The 15,365-nt window shown below is 56.3% G+C and overlaps 1 protein-coding gene across 3 annotated transcripts in view; it reads left to right on the forward strand.

Moving 5' to 3' along the window:
- Frmd4b (FERM domain containing 4B) overlaps positions 1-15,365 on the forward strand; it is a 124,942-nt gene that overhangs the window by 73,515 nt on the left and 36,062 nt on the right. For all 3 annotated transcript variants that reach the window (XM_027931898.2, XM_071605843.1, XM_071605844.1), the window contains exons 8-9: positions 12,223-12,306; positions 13,797-13,862. In XM_027931898.2, coding sequence (XP_027787699.2) covers positions 12,223-12,306; positions 13,797-13,862 — 150 coding nt within the window. The remainder of the gene's footprint in view (positions 1-12,222; positions 12,307-13,796; positions 13,863-15,365) is intronic.

Genomic DNA, 15,365 nt, shown 5'->3' on the forward strand with positions numbered 1-15,365 from the left:
AATGAGTCTGACAGTGGAGGGTGAGTTTTAATGAGAAGCTCTCCAGATCTCTGTTTCCTGTCGTCCGTAAAAAGCCCCCGTAGCCTGTGCTGTGCTTTTCTTTTTTTTTAATTTATAACGATCCTGTGTATCGTACGTACCCGAAGATCAAGTGCGTCAGCTGCTTGGTGAGGGGATTAATGGGGGCTTTCTTCTGCAGCTGCCCCAGGCCTTGCAGTCCGCTGACCTGACAGCTGTATTGTGTTCTGGTTGTAACCGCCTAACGGGCCAGGCTTCCCAGGGTTTGTGTGTGAGTCCCCTCCCTACCTGCCCTGCTCTGTCCCTCCTCCTGCAGTGTTGGAGGTGGGGTAGGAAGGGTGAAAGTGCAGGCAGGTCTCTGGTCTGGGCCAGTGACCACTGAAAGCCTGGCCTCCCGGGGAGGTTAGTGTTCCACTCTGGTAAACTTTACCCAAGGATTATTTACAAATCACCTCCTACTCCTTCCCAGCTGAGCCTTGAATAATGTGCTCCTGAAGTCACTGAGAGCAATTCCAGGCAGGAGGATCCCAAGTCCGAGTCCAGCCTACAGCAATGTAGTGAGACCCTGCCTCAAAATAAAATTCTAAAAGGGCCAGGTGTGTAGCCCAGTGGTAAAGTGTCCCCAAGTTAAGTCCCTGGTATCACCAAAGAAAGGAAGAAGAAAAGAAAGAAATTCTTTCAAAATAACCATGAAAATCAGACACCAATTTTCTTTAAAAGGGAAACCGAGCAGCTACTCTGTTTCAGGGAAGTGTTGCCTGAGGCTAGAGTTGGAAATAAAGTCCCTGAAGATCTGCCCAAAGAAAAAGAGGAAGGGAAGGCAGACGGGAAGGAGCAGTCCCCGGTGGCCTGCCTGTCCCCACGGGGCTCTTCCCTGGGGGCAGCTTTCCCAGGAGTGTGTGGCCAGCCCTCTAAGGACACTTTGGAGACTGGTGGGTCTGAAGGAGCCTTCGTAGGAGGGAGGGAGAAGGTGAGCTTCACACACTCCCTTGGGAAGATCCTTGCTGGAGGCTGAGGAGGCAGAGGAGGCTGGGGACCCTCCCTGACTAATCTTAGAGGCTGGGGACCCTCCCTGACTGGCCCAGGAGGCTGGGGACCCTCCCTGACTGATCCAGATTACTAGGTTCCCTCTTCAGACTGAGCCAGTTAATTGTGGCCAAGCCCAATCCATCTTCAGCGGGTTCTGGTCATTTGCTGAGGCCCTGAGGCTGAAGGAGTCTCAGACTCCTTTGAAGCTGTCCACAGAGCATGGAGCTGGATCTTAGCAAATGAGCACATCACCCTGTCGGAGCCATTTATCCTTCCTGAGCCTCAGTCTCCTTGTCTGCAAATTGGGGTTAATCCAAATGGTGACTTTAGCGAGACGTGGTGGCACACTCCTGAAATTGCAGTGACTCTGGAGGCTGAGGCAGGAGGATTGTAAACTTGAGGCCAGCCTGGGCAACTTAGTGAGGCCCTGTTTCAAAATAAAAATTTAAAAGACTGGGGATGTGCCTCAGGGGACGAGGACCCCAGGGTTTCATCTCCCCCACCCACCCACCCACCCACGCCCGTGCTGGGAAACAAACCCAAATATCGACTCGTGGGATGGTTTTAGGTTAGTGAGGTGGAAGAACTTTGTAAGTTACGAATTGTTTTACAAACATGAGCTGCTGCCAATCAGGGTGAGAGACGTGGTTTTGAAATGTGAATATTTGTCATTAGTCTTGCAATGGATCAGATCTTGGGCTCATTGCTGACACCTGCCTCCCCGCACCCCCCATCTCCTCCTGGCTTGAAGGGAGAAGTTGTATTTCTCCTCCAAATTTCTGTTATAAAAGTAACTTAAGAAAATGAGTCATTTTTTCCTTAAATAAGAGGATTGGACAAAATAGAATACGGTTGGTCAATGTGACATTGGTTAGAGCAGGGACTTGAGGGGCCAGCCTCGTGCAGACCCCAGGCCTGCCACTCACCCCTGGGGACTCCTGAACAAGCTACCTGTCCCTCCGGGCCTCGGCTTCCTCTCTGTGAAGGGCACTTAGGGTACCCGCCCCGCAGCCTTGCCCTCAGGACTGTAAAGAGCTTAGAACAGCCCCCACAGCTGTCCCCAGAGTGTCCCACGGGCTTGGTGGGCGGGATTTGCACTCACCTGGGTGTTAGGTTGTGAGTTGCTGCCCACCTTTTGCTAATACAAAGGAGGCGGTGGGGAACGGGTTTGTGTATTTGGGACCGTCTCTCAGTGAGCTCAGTGAGTTTTCTTAAGTTTCTCAGGTAGGAACCTGCAAACCCTTGACGGAGCCTGAGGGCTGACCTGGAATGTGTGTGTCCTGAGGTCCTAAGTTAGACTCCTAGACCATTCAGGGCTTTACCCAGTGAGCATCTCCCAACGCCTGAGGGGTGTGGGCGCCCACCTGGGCGGGGAGGGGGAGTCCGCCCGCCCGTGTGCAGGGCCTTCCTCCAGGGCTGCTCCATCCAGGTGTCCTTCCTGTTGGCCTGCATGTTGATAGCTGTGCTCTTAGTTTACAGCTCCACTGTGTCATCTTGTAGAGGTGTAAACGCCACCAGAATATGTCCCCAAACACCTTCATAGGCAGAGGCAATGTGGTTTTTTTTTTATTCAAACAATGTTAGAAGCCAGGTACCATGGTGGTCCATGCCTGTCACCCTAGTGACTTGGGAGGCTGAACCAGGAGGACCACCAGTTTGAGGCCGGCGGGCCTCAGCAACTTAGCAAGGACATAAGCAACCTAGCGAGGCCCTGTCTCTAGATAAAATATAGAAAGGGCTGGGGAAGTGGCTCCGTGGTTAAGCGCCCCGGGTTCAATCCCCAGTGCCAAAAATAAATTAAATTAAAAGTGAGCTAAGACGGTGAATACACCCCTCGTTCCTGAGGCAGCGCTGGTCTGCTCCTTGTGAACATTCCTCCTCCTCAGGTCTGGCGTTTCCCTGCCGTCTCCCCTGGACTATGTGCCGTGCTCTGAGTTCTAAGGGTTCCCCTGCTCGCCTGAGCTCACTCCTGTCCTTTGCCTCCGAGCCTGGCTCTCAGCCTGCCTTCTCTGGACCTGTGTGAACATCTGTGTGTGCACCCCAAGAGCCTCCATTGCCCGGTGCTAATCTGTCCTCGTGACCTTGCTCCGAGCATGTCTACTGAACCAGGGGTGCTCTTCCACGGAGCTACGTCCCCGGCCCTTTTGATCGGATTTTGAGACATTCTCACTAAGTCGACCTCTACTTCGGGACCCTCCTGCTTCAGCCTCCCGAGTCACTGGGATGACAGGCCTGCACCACGCACCGCACCAGCCTAGCTGCCCTTCAAGGCCACAACCCTCTGCCCCTCTCCTGTTTTGCTTCCTGGGTGTTTCCTTCAGAGTATTTTACGTCGACATCATCTTAACTAGGAGCCGACATCATCATAACTAGGAGCCGTGGCCTCTCTGAGTCAGTTCACAGAGCGGAGCGAGGACCCTTCCGTCTTCTTTAAATAACTGACGTCTGGGTCTCCAAGTCAGCCCGGGCACTCCAGAGATAACAGGCTCCTCCGCTGACAGGAGGCAGGCAAACAGAGGATTCCTGAACACGCTGACCGGGCAAGGAGGCCAGGTCTTATCACCGAGCCGCAGCCGTGGAGAGTGGCCAAAGCCCGGGGTGGGGGTGGGGTTCTGTCTGCCTCGTTAAGGTCCTGGAAGTCCTCAATAACGGCTTCCTTGGGGTGCTTCTGTTTATAGGAGAAAGTGGTGGCCACGGGGTGGGTCACCATCGCCCTTCCAAGGGGAAGGAGACATTCCCAGTTTACAGCTGGGTCATAAAAAGGAGCAGGTCCCCTGGGACAGGACCCCTTGAGATGCTCTGAGAAGAGTTGAGGAAAACCAGTCAAAGCCTGGGAGGAGTCTGCCCCTGAGTCCTGACCCTCTGGAGCACGCACAGCTATAAAGGGTCATTATTCCCTTCTGGCTGCAGCTCCAGGGCCGAGGTGCTGGGCTCAGTCCTCACGGGAATGGGGAGGTGCCGGGGGTGGGAGCTCTGGGGTCAGACCCAGGCCCGGCCACAGGGGATGACAGGGAGGTTGAGCTGTCCTCCCTGGGGCACAGTTACTGTTGTGACAGTTATTATTGTGGCCCCTGGCAACAGCTCAGGAAGAGAGAGGTGCCACCACCTACCCCGTTTTTGCAGGTAGGAAACTTAGGGGTCCTGAGAAGCCTGCTGTCCTGGCCACATGGCTGGAGGGTGGCCCCTTGGGTGGAACAAGCATCATGCACTTTGCCACTGATTTGTAAAAATCACTACCTTCCTGACCAGCAAAATCACAAAAGCTGAAACCAGGTGTTGCCTAGCTGCTCAGGAACCCAGGCAGGAGAGTCGCAAGTTCAAGGCCAGCCTGGGCAACGGAGGGAGACCCTGTCTCAAAAAGAAAAACTAAAAAGGGCTGGGGGTGTGGTCAGTGTCAGAGCCACGTCCCCAGAGCAATCAATCATTGATATCTTCAATCCCCGGAACAAAAAACAAAAAAAACCAGGTCAGTGGTCTACAGCACATTCACCTTGTTGTGCACCCGATCTCTAAAACTTATTTATTTTGCAAAATTGAAACAACCCTGAACCTATTCAATGGTTCCTTATTCCCAGCTCCCTGTGAACAGCGGCAATCAATACTGTACTTTCTGCCTCTGTCAATTTGGCAAGAGGTGAGATATTTTTGTTTTTTTTTTTTTGTTTTGTTTTGTTTTTGCTTTTATTTGTGATTCCGAGACTGAACCGAGCGCCATCCTACCACGGAGCCACAGCCCCAGCCCTTTTTGTTTTATTTTGAGACCGGGCCTCACTGAGTTGCCTAGGCTGACCTGAACTCGCAGTCCTCCTGCCTCAGCCTCCCAAGTGGCTGGGATCACGGGTGCCCAGCTGAATTTTTCTTTTTCGTGTGTGTGTCTTCGTACATGCACTTGGGATAGGATGATCAGAGATTTTCCTGTGAATCTGCCTCTCAGCCTGCATCATCCTACGGGTTCTGCTTCTTCCAGCCGACGGTAGAAGGGCTGCAGGTTCCCTGGAGGCTGATCGGAGTCGTCAGCAACTTGGCTGACGGGCGGCAGAGTCTCTCATCGCCTCTACATTCTGAGTTGAATTCCTGAACAGCGTGACAGTTGATCCCCATCCAGGAGCAGAGGGGCCGTAGGTTGTCCTCAGTCACCAGGGAGGCCAGCAAAGGGATTTCAGGGGACAGGACACTGCGCTTTCCAGAAGGCTGGCAGGTCCCCTGCTTCAGACAGAGCAGCGTGTTGAGACCAGGTGTGACGTAGGCTCTGAGGCTGCCCGGCAGCTGGGGAGAAGGTTTCCACTGAGACCCCTCCAGCCCGTCCTGAAGCGGCTGACCACTTGGAACCTGGCAGGCGCCTCCCCAGGCCCTCTCCCCTGTGGTTCACTCTGAACCCTGAGGGTCGCCAGGTTTAGCAAAGGAAAAGACACGATGCCAAGCTCAACCAGGATTTTAGATAAAGGACGACAATTCTGTGTAAGCACGCCCTGAGTGTTGACTGGCACGTCTCACCTCCATCACCCACGGGTGGTCCTTCTGGGGGTCATAACCCACTGCCGCCTGGCTCAGGGGGTGACTGGGGGGAAGAGCTGTTTGGTAAGATCCCCAGTGTCCTGTGTTGTGATGGGAGAGGGACACACGCTCCCTGAACCCAGCAGGTGTCTTCTCAGTGGTGCATCATAATGTGCCCACCAGCCTGTGACATGGGCCACCAGCCCTGCCGATATGAGGAACCCCGGGTGGTAAAGGTCTATCCATCTAAGACCCCGGAAGTGACAGCCAGGAAGGGGGACTGAACCCACGTGAGCCTTGTTACCGCAGACTAGTGGCTGGCTGGTTTCTGGCTGCCCTGTCCTGGGCTGCAGGGCAGGTGGGGGCCTTATCTGCACCTTAGGAATGGTTAGAAGTAGCTCCTGGCTCTGCGGGGTGCAGCTGAAGACCCTGTGAGTTCTCAGAGTGCAGGGCAGGGCCTTCGCCCCACCTGGGGAGTGCCCAGGACGGTCTCCTGAGAAGCCCAAAGGTTTTCGTTTATTTGTTTATTTATTTTTAAATTTTCTGTGAGGATGGAGCTGACGGTCTGGGTCTGGGGGCGGGGCAGGGTAACCCCAGCCTGTCTGGGTGCACACCCCTGAGCCTGGACCGGAGCTTCTGTTGTGGGGATGAAAGGGGAACCCCCCCCCCCCACTTTGCAGGAAGTAGCCGTGGGGAGGGGGCTGCACCCCTGCTCACCCTGCCAGGAGAATGGCTTAGGCTCTGGAAATAGCTGCGAGCTGAGTGGATTTAAGGTGTGATCCAGAAATGTTTAGGTGGGGCGGGGAGGGTTCCAGGAATGGGAAGACCCTGCGGCCAGGGGAGGTGTGGTCAGGGGCGGTGCGGCCCCAGGCGCCGCGCTGTGGCTCCTCCCCACCTCTCCACTATCTCCCCTTCCCCCTCCTGCGGGGCCCGGAGACGTCTCCAGGTCTCACGTCTGTTGGATCTACCTGCAGCTCCCAGTTCGGTGAGTCTCGGGACACCCAGGGCCGGTTCCCCGTCTGTGAACGCAGCAGGGTGCATTCCGTAAGCTCCCCCCCACTACCCCGACCGGCTGGAGCTGCTGTCTTTGAAATTTGTTCTGGATGGGGAGGATGAGGAGGGTGCTCTGTTTTCGGTATTTTGAAGTTAGCTCTGTTTATAGGCCGTTTTTCTAAATTAGTTGGGATCATCAGGAGTGGCCTTGGCTGTCGGGTGACTGTGACTGGTGGTCCCCGCTCCTCCTCGGGGGCTGCTCTCCCAGAGCAGGGAGCGCTCACGGGGTGGAGATCCTACCTTGAGGTTTTTGTCAGTGTGGAAGGCTGCCCGATGGACCCCTGTGCCGGTTGGAGAGTGTTGGGCTTCAGAAGAGTTTGGACTCCCCATTTTCAGATTCTGCCGCAGATAACTGCAGTCTGCTCTGGTTGTAGAGTACATTTTAAAATTCTTCTGCCCCTCAGTGCTGGCGGTGAAACCCAGGGGGGCTCTACCCCGGAGCCACATCCCCAGCTCTGTTTTTTGTTCTGAGACGGGGTCTAATTGCTGAGGCTGGCTTAGATCCTCCTGCGGCAGCCTCCTGGGTCTCGGGGAATCTCGGGCCTGGCCACTGAGCCTGGTTAAAACTGTAGTTTTAAAGGTGAACTACAGCTTTGCTCCTAGAGCCCAGCTACGTGCCGCTGGGTGCGGACTTGGTCAGGGAAGATACCGCTTGAAGTCTTGTTAGCGCTCTGGATTCTTTGGGCAGTTAATCCAGTTTGAGTTAATCCCGTTTGATCTGGTTGAACGGCAGCCTGTCCTCACCCAAGCAACACACATTCTCGTGGAGTTAGTCAGAGGCCAGCAGAACATGACCCTCTGAGTCCTCCAGCAAAGCCGAGGGTCTTGCTCTGTCCCCTCTCGTGGGACCCAGGAGGGGGCAGCTCTGTGGTCACAGCAGGGTTCAGAGTCACGGCTGCCTCTTCCTCACGGCGGAGTCTAAGTGACTTCGTCTCTGGAAGCTGTTTTCACATCCTGACAGTGAGAAGCCCAAGGCCCTGTGCAGAGAGGCGTGGCCAGTCTCTGCCACCTGGAAACCCCTGTGAGCAGGAGCTCTGGTCACCTAGGGTCTCCTGAAACCCACATCTGGCTCCCCACCCACCCCAAGAGCCGGCTTAGCCTCCCTGACCGATTCTCCATCTTCAGTGATGGGTTTGATGGTGGGTTCCTGGCTCCGCCCTGGAATTCTGTTTTGTGTCACGTGCACCCGATGGCAGTGGCTCCCAGACCTTTGTTAGTACACGCTGCTGGGCCCCACCCTCGGCACCCTGACTCAGTGGGTCTGGGGGTTCTGGTGCATTCTCCCCAGTGCTAGCTGGCTGAGGGTGGGCACGTCCTGATAAACTCTTGTCAGTTCATAGTGTAAGTCAAACTGCGGGAATCCAGCTCGCCTGCCCAACCTGCCGCTCAGCTCAGCAGCTGGCCCACTGCGAGGGGCTCAGGTGACACACCCCCAGCCCCCCCCCCAGGCCCGGAAAAGAGCACAACCCACAGTGGGGTTTCTGCTGAACAGGTCTCACTTTACGCCACATCAACCTGAAGAGCTGTTAAGTCACCAGGTGTGGTGGCCCACACCTGGGAGGCTGAGGCAGGAGGATCTCAAGGTCAATGCCAGCCTCTGCAAGACTTTCTGCAAATAAAAAAATAAAAAGGGGATATAGCTCAGTGGCACAGCACCCCTGGGTTAGATCCCTGGTGCCAAAGACTTTTAAAAAATGCAAGTTGAGCCAACATAAGGTGAAGCATCGGCGGTCAGAGACTGCAGGGCTTTGGTCAGTGACATTGGTGTTTCTAACAGTAACCGAGATCCTTTTAATAATTGCACGTTTAGCCCAGTTGTCACCCTTAAATACGGGGTCCGGCTCAGACGGCTTAGAAGGCGGCACTTCTCGCCCCCGTTCACGGGACATTAAATATGATTCCCTGGCTGTCGGGGTCCTCGGCCCTGTCCACTCCTTCATGGTGGTGGAAACCCTGGACAGGTCAGCACGGTCCTTGGAGGTGGAGCTGCCTCCTGCAGCCTGCACAGGGCAGGGGGACGCTGGCCGTGTGGGGTCAGCTCTGCTCTCTCAGAACAGTAACTCTGTGGTCTGCGAGTCCCCCGAGGGCTGACCTGCCCAGGGGCTCCTGTGCAGCCCTGCAGCTGCTTTCTGATGACCTCCCGGCTGGGTGGGACCTTGACACTCCTTGACAGGACCACGTCCGCATCTCAGTGCTCCACAGGCCCTGACCGCAGGGGAGAGGTTCCTGCAGAGGTCTCCACGTGGTCAGTGGAGTGGACGTGGCTCCTTGTGCACCTTTGCTTGGGTTTCGGGGAGGAAGAGCGAGGGCGTTGGTAAGGGAGGTGAAGTGCGGGGCCTGGGCTTTTTGTTGTGCTGTGTTTTCCGTCCACGGTTCTAGAAACTGAGAGCCGCCCCAGCCCAGGCGTGGACAGCAGGGTCTGCTCTCCCCGGGAAGCCTCAGCAGGCTCAGCTTGCTAATTGCCCTCCGCCCTGTTGGCAGGTGGCCGCCGGCGGCTGCTGTGGGGGAGCCCAACAGGCGCACACATGTGCCGCGGGCGGCTCTTTCCACACGTGCCCCCCACACAAGGGTGGCCTTGGTTTCGCCAGCCGTGAGGCTTTCTCATAAATGACTGGGGTGGGTACATTCCAGCGGGGCTTTTGAGGTCAGTCAAGAAAAACAACAGCCCGTGGAAGGGTGGGCTCGGAAGGCCCCCAGGAACCACCCCCTGAGAACAGTTGCTGGCCGTGCCGAGCAGAGGGTCCGGGTGGCGTCCTTCTGGAAAGCCTTGGAAGCAGGAGTCCGGCGTGCCTAGGGATTGCCAGCCTGGGTGATCAGATCAGGTCCCCCCACCCCGTGGGGGGGGGGGGGGCTCGGTTTCTGCTGCAATGACAAGAGAAAGCGGTGGCTGGTTTGGTCCCTGAGAAGTGGCAAGTGGTGTCGATTCATGGGCACTGTCTCCAGCGAGGACCTGGAGAGACCCTTCTGGTCAAGCGCGTCTTTAAAACAACATGAGCTTGCCATTAAGGTCAGGAACGTCCAGACGGGCCGAGGTTTACTGCCCGTGCAAGGCAGAGACGTCCCGGCGGGGCTGACTCGCCTCCCCAGCTGCTTTGGGGTGATCCTGATTTATAGGAGCCACGCTGCCCAGCCAGCCAGCCAGGGAGGGGCCTCCTGCTGCAGCCAGACCCAGCTGCCCCCGCAGGCTGGGACGCAGGGGCTCAGACTCCCAGGCAGGCTCCCAGGAGGGTGAACAAATAAGCCCTCAGCTCCCGTCTGTCCACTCAAACGTGAAGTCCCGGTGGGCCCTAAATTCCAAAAGTCAGTTAACCCTCCCCAGCACGAGGCCCAGCAAGCCCAGCACCCCGTGGTTCCTGTCTCAGGCAGTAAGTTCTCTCCCTTGGATAGCGGCACCGCCCTCCTCTGAGGGGCCATCGGCCACTCTTCGGCCCCCACGTCCCCACGGGGGCTGTGTTTGATTTAGATTTGTTGTGCATTATCACACACAGGAATGCACAAAACACACGTAGGTGAGAGGGCACTGCCCACAGCCCCAGGCCTGAGGCGCGACCTTGAGGGGACTCACAGCCTGCTGAGCACCTCCCCCCAGCACCCCCCCAGGTCAACAAAGCTCCCCCCTAGAGGGGCTCTGGCTACGGCACCCATTTTCTTCTCCTGCTTTGTGGACACCTATGTAAGATTCTCTCTATTCCATTTTACCCATTTGGCCCTTCATGTCCATGAAGTCATACATTCCCTACGCAGGGTCTCTAGGGTCTTTGGGTGTGTGTGACATCCACCCATGTTGTGTGTGGCTGTAGTCTTTTTCTTTGGTGCATGCTATTCCACTGCAGGAGTGCACTGTGGTTAGATCATGACTGTCTTCTTTTTTTGGGGGGGATACGAAGGATTGAATCCAGGGGTGTTCTAATACTGAGCCATATATGCCCAAGTTCTCCCCCCTTTTTTTCAAAATTTTTATTTTGGACAGAATCTCACTAAATTGCACAGGCTGGCCTCCGACTTGCAATCCTCCTGCCTCCGCCTCCTGAGTAGCTAGGATTACATGTGCACACCACCATGCCCAGTGCCAAGTGGGACAGAGGATGTGGCTCTGTCCAGCATGCACAGGGCCCTGGGTTCGATCTCTAGCACTTCAAGAGAGAGAGAGAGAGAGAGAGAGAATGGTCTTCAAGCTCAGAACACAAAAGATATTATTAAGAAAAATAAATATTAATCCTGGGAGTTGACAGCTGACCTTTAATATGAATAAATTGGATTGTAGTATATTTTGATTTTCCGGAAGCCCAAACCAGTTTCCCAAGGTTGTCAGTGTGATTAAGCCGAGCTGCTCAGATTTCAAAAGAACAGGAGACTTATTCTTATGTAAGAGCGGGGCCCAGCGACTCTGCTTCCTGTAGTAACTCAGAAAGCCGACTTGGCCTCCAGGAAGGGCCCGGACCCTGGTTTTGAAGCGCAGCGTTGACAGGTGTAGGTCACAGTGTCTCACAGGGAGTTGGCGGACGCTCTGCTCTGTCCTCACGGAAGGCGGGCAGCGAAGGGGTCTGCCCAGAGGGTCCACTCTGCTGCCTGCGGAGCCCTCCTGTGGCTTTGGAGGAGGAGCACGTGACCCAACCCCTCACGCCCCAGAGGGGCTGCCGGTGCCCAGCCTGGCAGCCTGCCGGCCCAACAGAGCCTGCCTGGGTGCTTGATCCCAGGCCGCCGTGGGTCTGGGGGCTGCGTGGACGCAGGTGCTGGCAGCTCCTTTGCCCGGGTTCAGTGTTTGGTCCTCCGTGTGGGGTTCACCCCGTTGGGCACCCAGGGAGCGCGGGTAAAACCCCCTCATGGAGATGCAGTGCGCCTGTCCTGGGCTGTGGGTGGTGAGGGGTGCGCCTTCCCAGTCGAATGTCCACCGTCCATTCAGGGTCTGTCTGTCTGGGGGTCTAGCTGTAGCATGCCGCCGGAGCCAACCGGACCGGCCCCTCCTGGTCCCGCACAGTGAGACCCAGGGAGACGCTGGGTGTGGTCCCAGGAAGGCACGGAGGCCAGCAGTGCCCTGTCCCTGACAAAGCTCGCCACCCGCCCTCCTGAGGACAATGAGGGTGTGCCGGTTGGCGCCTGGCCCTTGGACCCGCTCTGTCCTTGGAGAGTCGCCTGTTCCCTTTTGGACGCCCCTGAAATGCTCGGGCTGTCGGAGGGTCTCTTCTCCCGTCCGGAGTCGCTCTCTTCGCCGACCTCCACAGAGACCATCCCTGTCTAGACAGCTCACGTTCTGCCCTCCTGTGAATGCAGCACCTGGCATGGGGGACATTTGTAGTTCACTTGATGCAACTCGAGGGACACCGTGGGTTTCCTTCCCAGAGATTTCCAAGAGACGAAGTTTCCAGAGATGGCTGACCCGTCCATTGTAGCTCGAGGGTGGTAGGGAGCCAACAGAGGTGTACCAGAAAGGTCTGTGTCTGGATGGTGAAAAGTGGTTCTGTCACGGGTGTTCCCGCGCGGTGAATATGACGTAGCCCTGAAGAGGAGTAGGAGGAGGCCGAGGGACGTGGGGAGGTGTGAAGGGCGTGTGGAGAGCGCTGCGTACCGATCACGTGGACGACCTCTTAGGTACGCTGTCTGACGTCACCACACTGTGTTTCTTTCCAGTGATGAAAGTGCCCGGAAGGACCTGAAGACCCTGGCAGCCTTTCCCACCCGGACTCTGCAGGAGCACCCATCTCTCACTTACTGGTGAGCCAGAGCGGCGGACGCCCCACCCGCTACCGACCCCGCCAGCACCCTGTGCTCACCAGCACTTGGGTGAGAGAAAGAGCAAACTGTCCGTCAAACGCATCAGACCGAAGGCAGAGCCGGGTCCTGGAGGGGAGGAGCCCTCGCCCAGGACCCTGAGACCACTGTCCCAAGACGTGTGGGCAGCCGTGGGTAGAGGGGGGCTGTGCGCGTGTCCTCAAGGTGAGTGGGGTGCTGAGCACGTGCAGGGGAGCGCACACCCTGTATGTGTGGCCTCCGCGTGGCCCAGCCTCTGCCTGGCAGGGCGCAGTGTCGGTGTTAGGGATTCCAGAACCCGGTTGCCCTGCCCAGAGGCCTCCCTGACGGCCAGTGCTCTTCTCTACAGCTGGACAGCAGCAGACGTTTTTAGCCATCTTGGTAGTTGGTTTGTATTTTAAATGAATCCCTAGTACTCATTTTCCATCCCACAGTTTTCCTGGAAAATTATTTTTCTCTTCCAAACCACATGGTCCATTAAACAGAGTGTCCACGGCTTCTGCCTAGAAATGCTGAAGATAGTTTTGCTTTCCTCTAAATCATGAGAAAGCAAAGATGATAAAATCTTCAACCTCACCCGGTGCGGTGGTGCACACCTCTAATCCCAGCAGCTCTGGAGGCTGAGGCAGGAGGATCGCGAGTTCAAAGCCAGCCTCAGCAACAGCAAGGCCCTGTCTCTAAATAAAATACAGAATAGGGCTGGGCATGGGGCTCAGTGGCCAAGTGCCAAATAAAATAAAATATTCAACCTCTATAGCCTCAATTTGAAAGTTGGAATATTTCTCAAATTTATAGCAAGGTTGAGGCTGCATTGCATGTTGACTTTGGAACCTTCTGAACAAATCATCATCAAATGATATTTTCTTTAAAAAAAAAAATCAATAACTCAAGGCTGATTGTTGGTCATCTAGGGGTGGGAGTGAGTCTTCCAGGTAGTGCTGGCGATGTGGCTGGAGGAGCGGCGTGGTGGCTGGTGCTGCTGCAGCCTCCTGGGCGGCCCGGCTGCTGGCCAGGAGGGCCGTGCAGGCCTTTATCCTGCCGTAGCGGGTGCACGGCGCTGGCTGTGAGTGGCTGGTGGCTAGACCGCACGCGGACTCTGAGCAGTTTTGTTCCTGTTGAAGAGTCTCTGACACCCAGAGCTCGCTGGCCTCCCTTTTCAAACCAAGAAGAGGCAGGGAGGCCTTGGGCTCCGAGTCTCGGGGCAGGATTCTCCACCTGCCCCGGGGCCTCCGTGTGCACCGTCACCCTGACTTCCCTCTGGAGGAACCGGGCTTTGTCCTTCCTCAGCAGTGGCGTTTTAAGAATCATCCTTCATGCCGTGTGCGACGGTGCTAGTCAGTCTGACGGTCAGGGATCCGTGTCCTCCAGGGCCTTCCCGCCAGCGTCCAGTGGCCGTGAACCTGGGGGTGGGCCCGCGAGGCCGCGTGTTGAGCCGCTTCCTTCCTGTTTTGCAGTGAGGACCGGGCCATCGAGCACTATCTGAAGGTCAGAGGACTGACCCGGGGACAGGCTGTGGTCCAGTAAGTGCTGCTTTTCCTTGTGCTCAGACTCACTGTCACGTGGCCCTGCCCGGTGGTCACTGGGCACGGTTTCTGTGGTCTCGTTTGGGGTAAGCAGTTTTCGGCTGGGGTGGAGGCATCCTAGAGTGTCACCAGCTCAGGCGCCCACAGTGTCCAGCAGGGGACAAAAGGGACAAGCGTGGCCAGGTAGAGGGTGACGGGGAGAGGGGGACATCGTGAAGGGAGGGCACGGCGAGGTCACTGCGCGGCCGTGCTCAACCCTGCCAGACCCTCGGACACTTTCAACGAGACGCTGCAGACTGGGTTGGGGACGCTGCTTCCGGGGGAGCCCAGAGCGTGTTGGTGCTGGACGGTCCAGAGTGGTCATTCCTGCGATTCAGGACCCACAGGATCATCGTGGACCATCAGCCCCGTTCTCCTGATGCGACACGCTTAGGAGATTGTCCCACCCGGTGACTTAAGTGCGATTCTGCCGTAAGACTCGGAGGATGACTTTGAAGGCCGTAGAACTGTCAATCAAGGCAGCCGCTGCCCAGTGGGCAGCGAGGGGCAGGGGGATCTCCCAGGCCGGGTCCCTCCTCGCCTCCCGCTCCTTGGCCCTGATCTGGGTCTTATCCTGGAGGCAGAAATGAGAACCAGCAGTCCTGACCCTGAGTCCTTGACCTCTGACCTCTGACCCTGCTTTCTGACCTGGGGAGCCAGGAAGAGGAAGGAGGGAGGGAATCAGACAGGACCCCTGATGGGTTTTAGTCAGGCGGACGGGCAGGTTGCGGAGCCCTGCTCACCGAGGAGCCCTGTCCCTCCTCTGTCATGACACCCAGGGGCTCCAGACGAGACGGGCTTCTCCTGCCGGGGACTCTGGCCCTGGAGTGCAGTTCACTGGGTTGCCAGCCTGGCTTGTGCAGTAGGCCACCCTGACACGTGTCCTTAGCCTCCCATGTGCACTTACACATGAGCCATTTGCTCAAAAAATCACCCAGTTATTGCTCCCTGTGTGCAGACCAGTTGATCTTCCAAATGTCCCGTGGAAGCCCACTGGAGAAGGAGGGAAAGTCCTGCCCAGTCCAGTCCACGGCTAAGCCTTCCAAGAGCACAGGAAACACTTCTCGAATTAAAAGTAGAAAGTAGTGGTGTCTATGTGGGGGGGAGGGGTGTGCATTTTTTCAAACTCAGGTTTACAGCCATAAAATTCACCCTTTTAAAAGAATTCATTGCTAAGAGCCGTAACAGGTGAGTGTCCGCCTGGGCTCCCTTGACCACGGTCAGTACGTGAAATGGCTGATTGTTGAACTTCTCGTCAGCGGGACCCAAAGTGGACTCCTATAGCCTGAATCATCAGGTGCTTACCTTAAAGCAAACTTTAAGTCTTTGAGTCTGTAGTGCAGCCTTTCTAGGAGTCTTAAAGTTCGTAAAACACCGTCTCATGTGGTTTTGCAGTTCCGTGAGACGCTCTGGAACGGTGGGTAAGGTGTGAGCTATGTCACCCCCGTGATGGTCTGATCT

The sequence above is a fragment of the Marmota flaviventris genome, chromosome 20, assembly GCF_047511675.1.
Source record: "Marmota flaviventris isolate mMarFla1 chromosome 20, mMarFla1.hap1, whole genome shotgun sequence".
Taxonomy (NCBI): domain Eukaryota; kingdom Metazoa; phylum Chordata; class Mammalia; order Rodentia; family Sciuridae; genus Marmota; species Marmota flaviventris.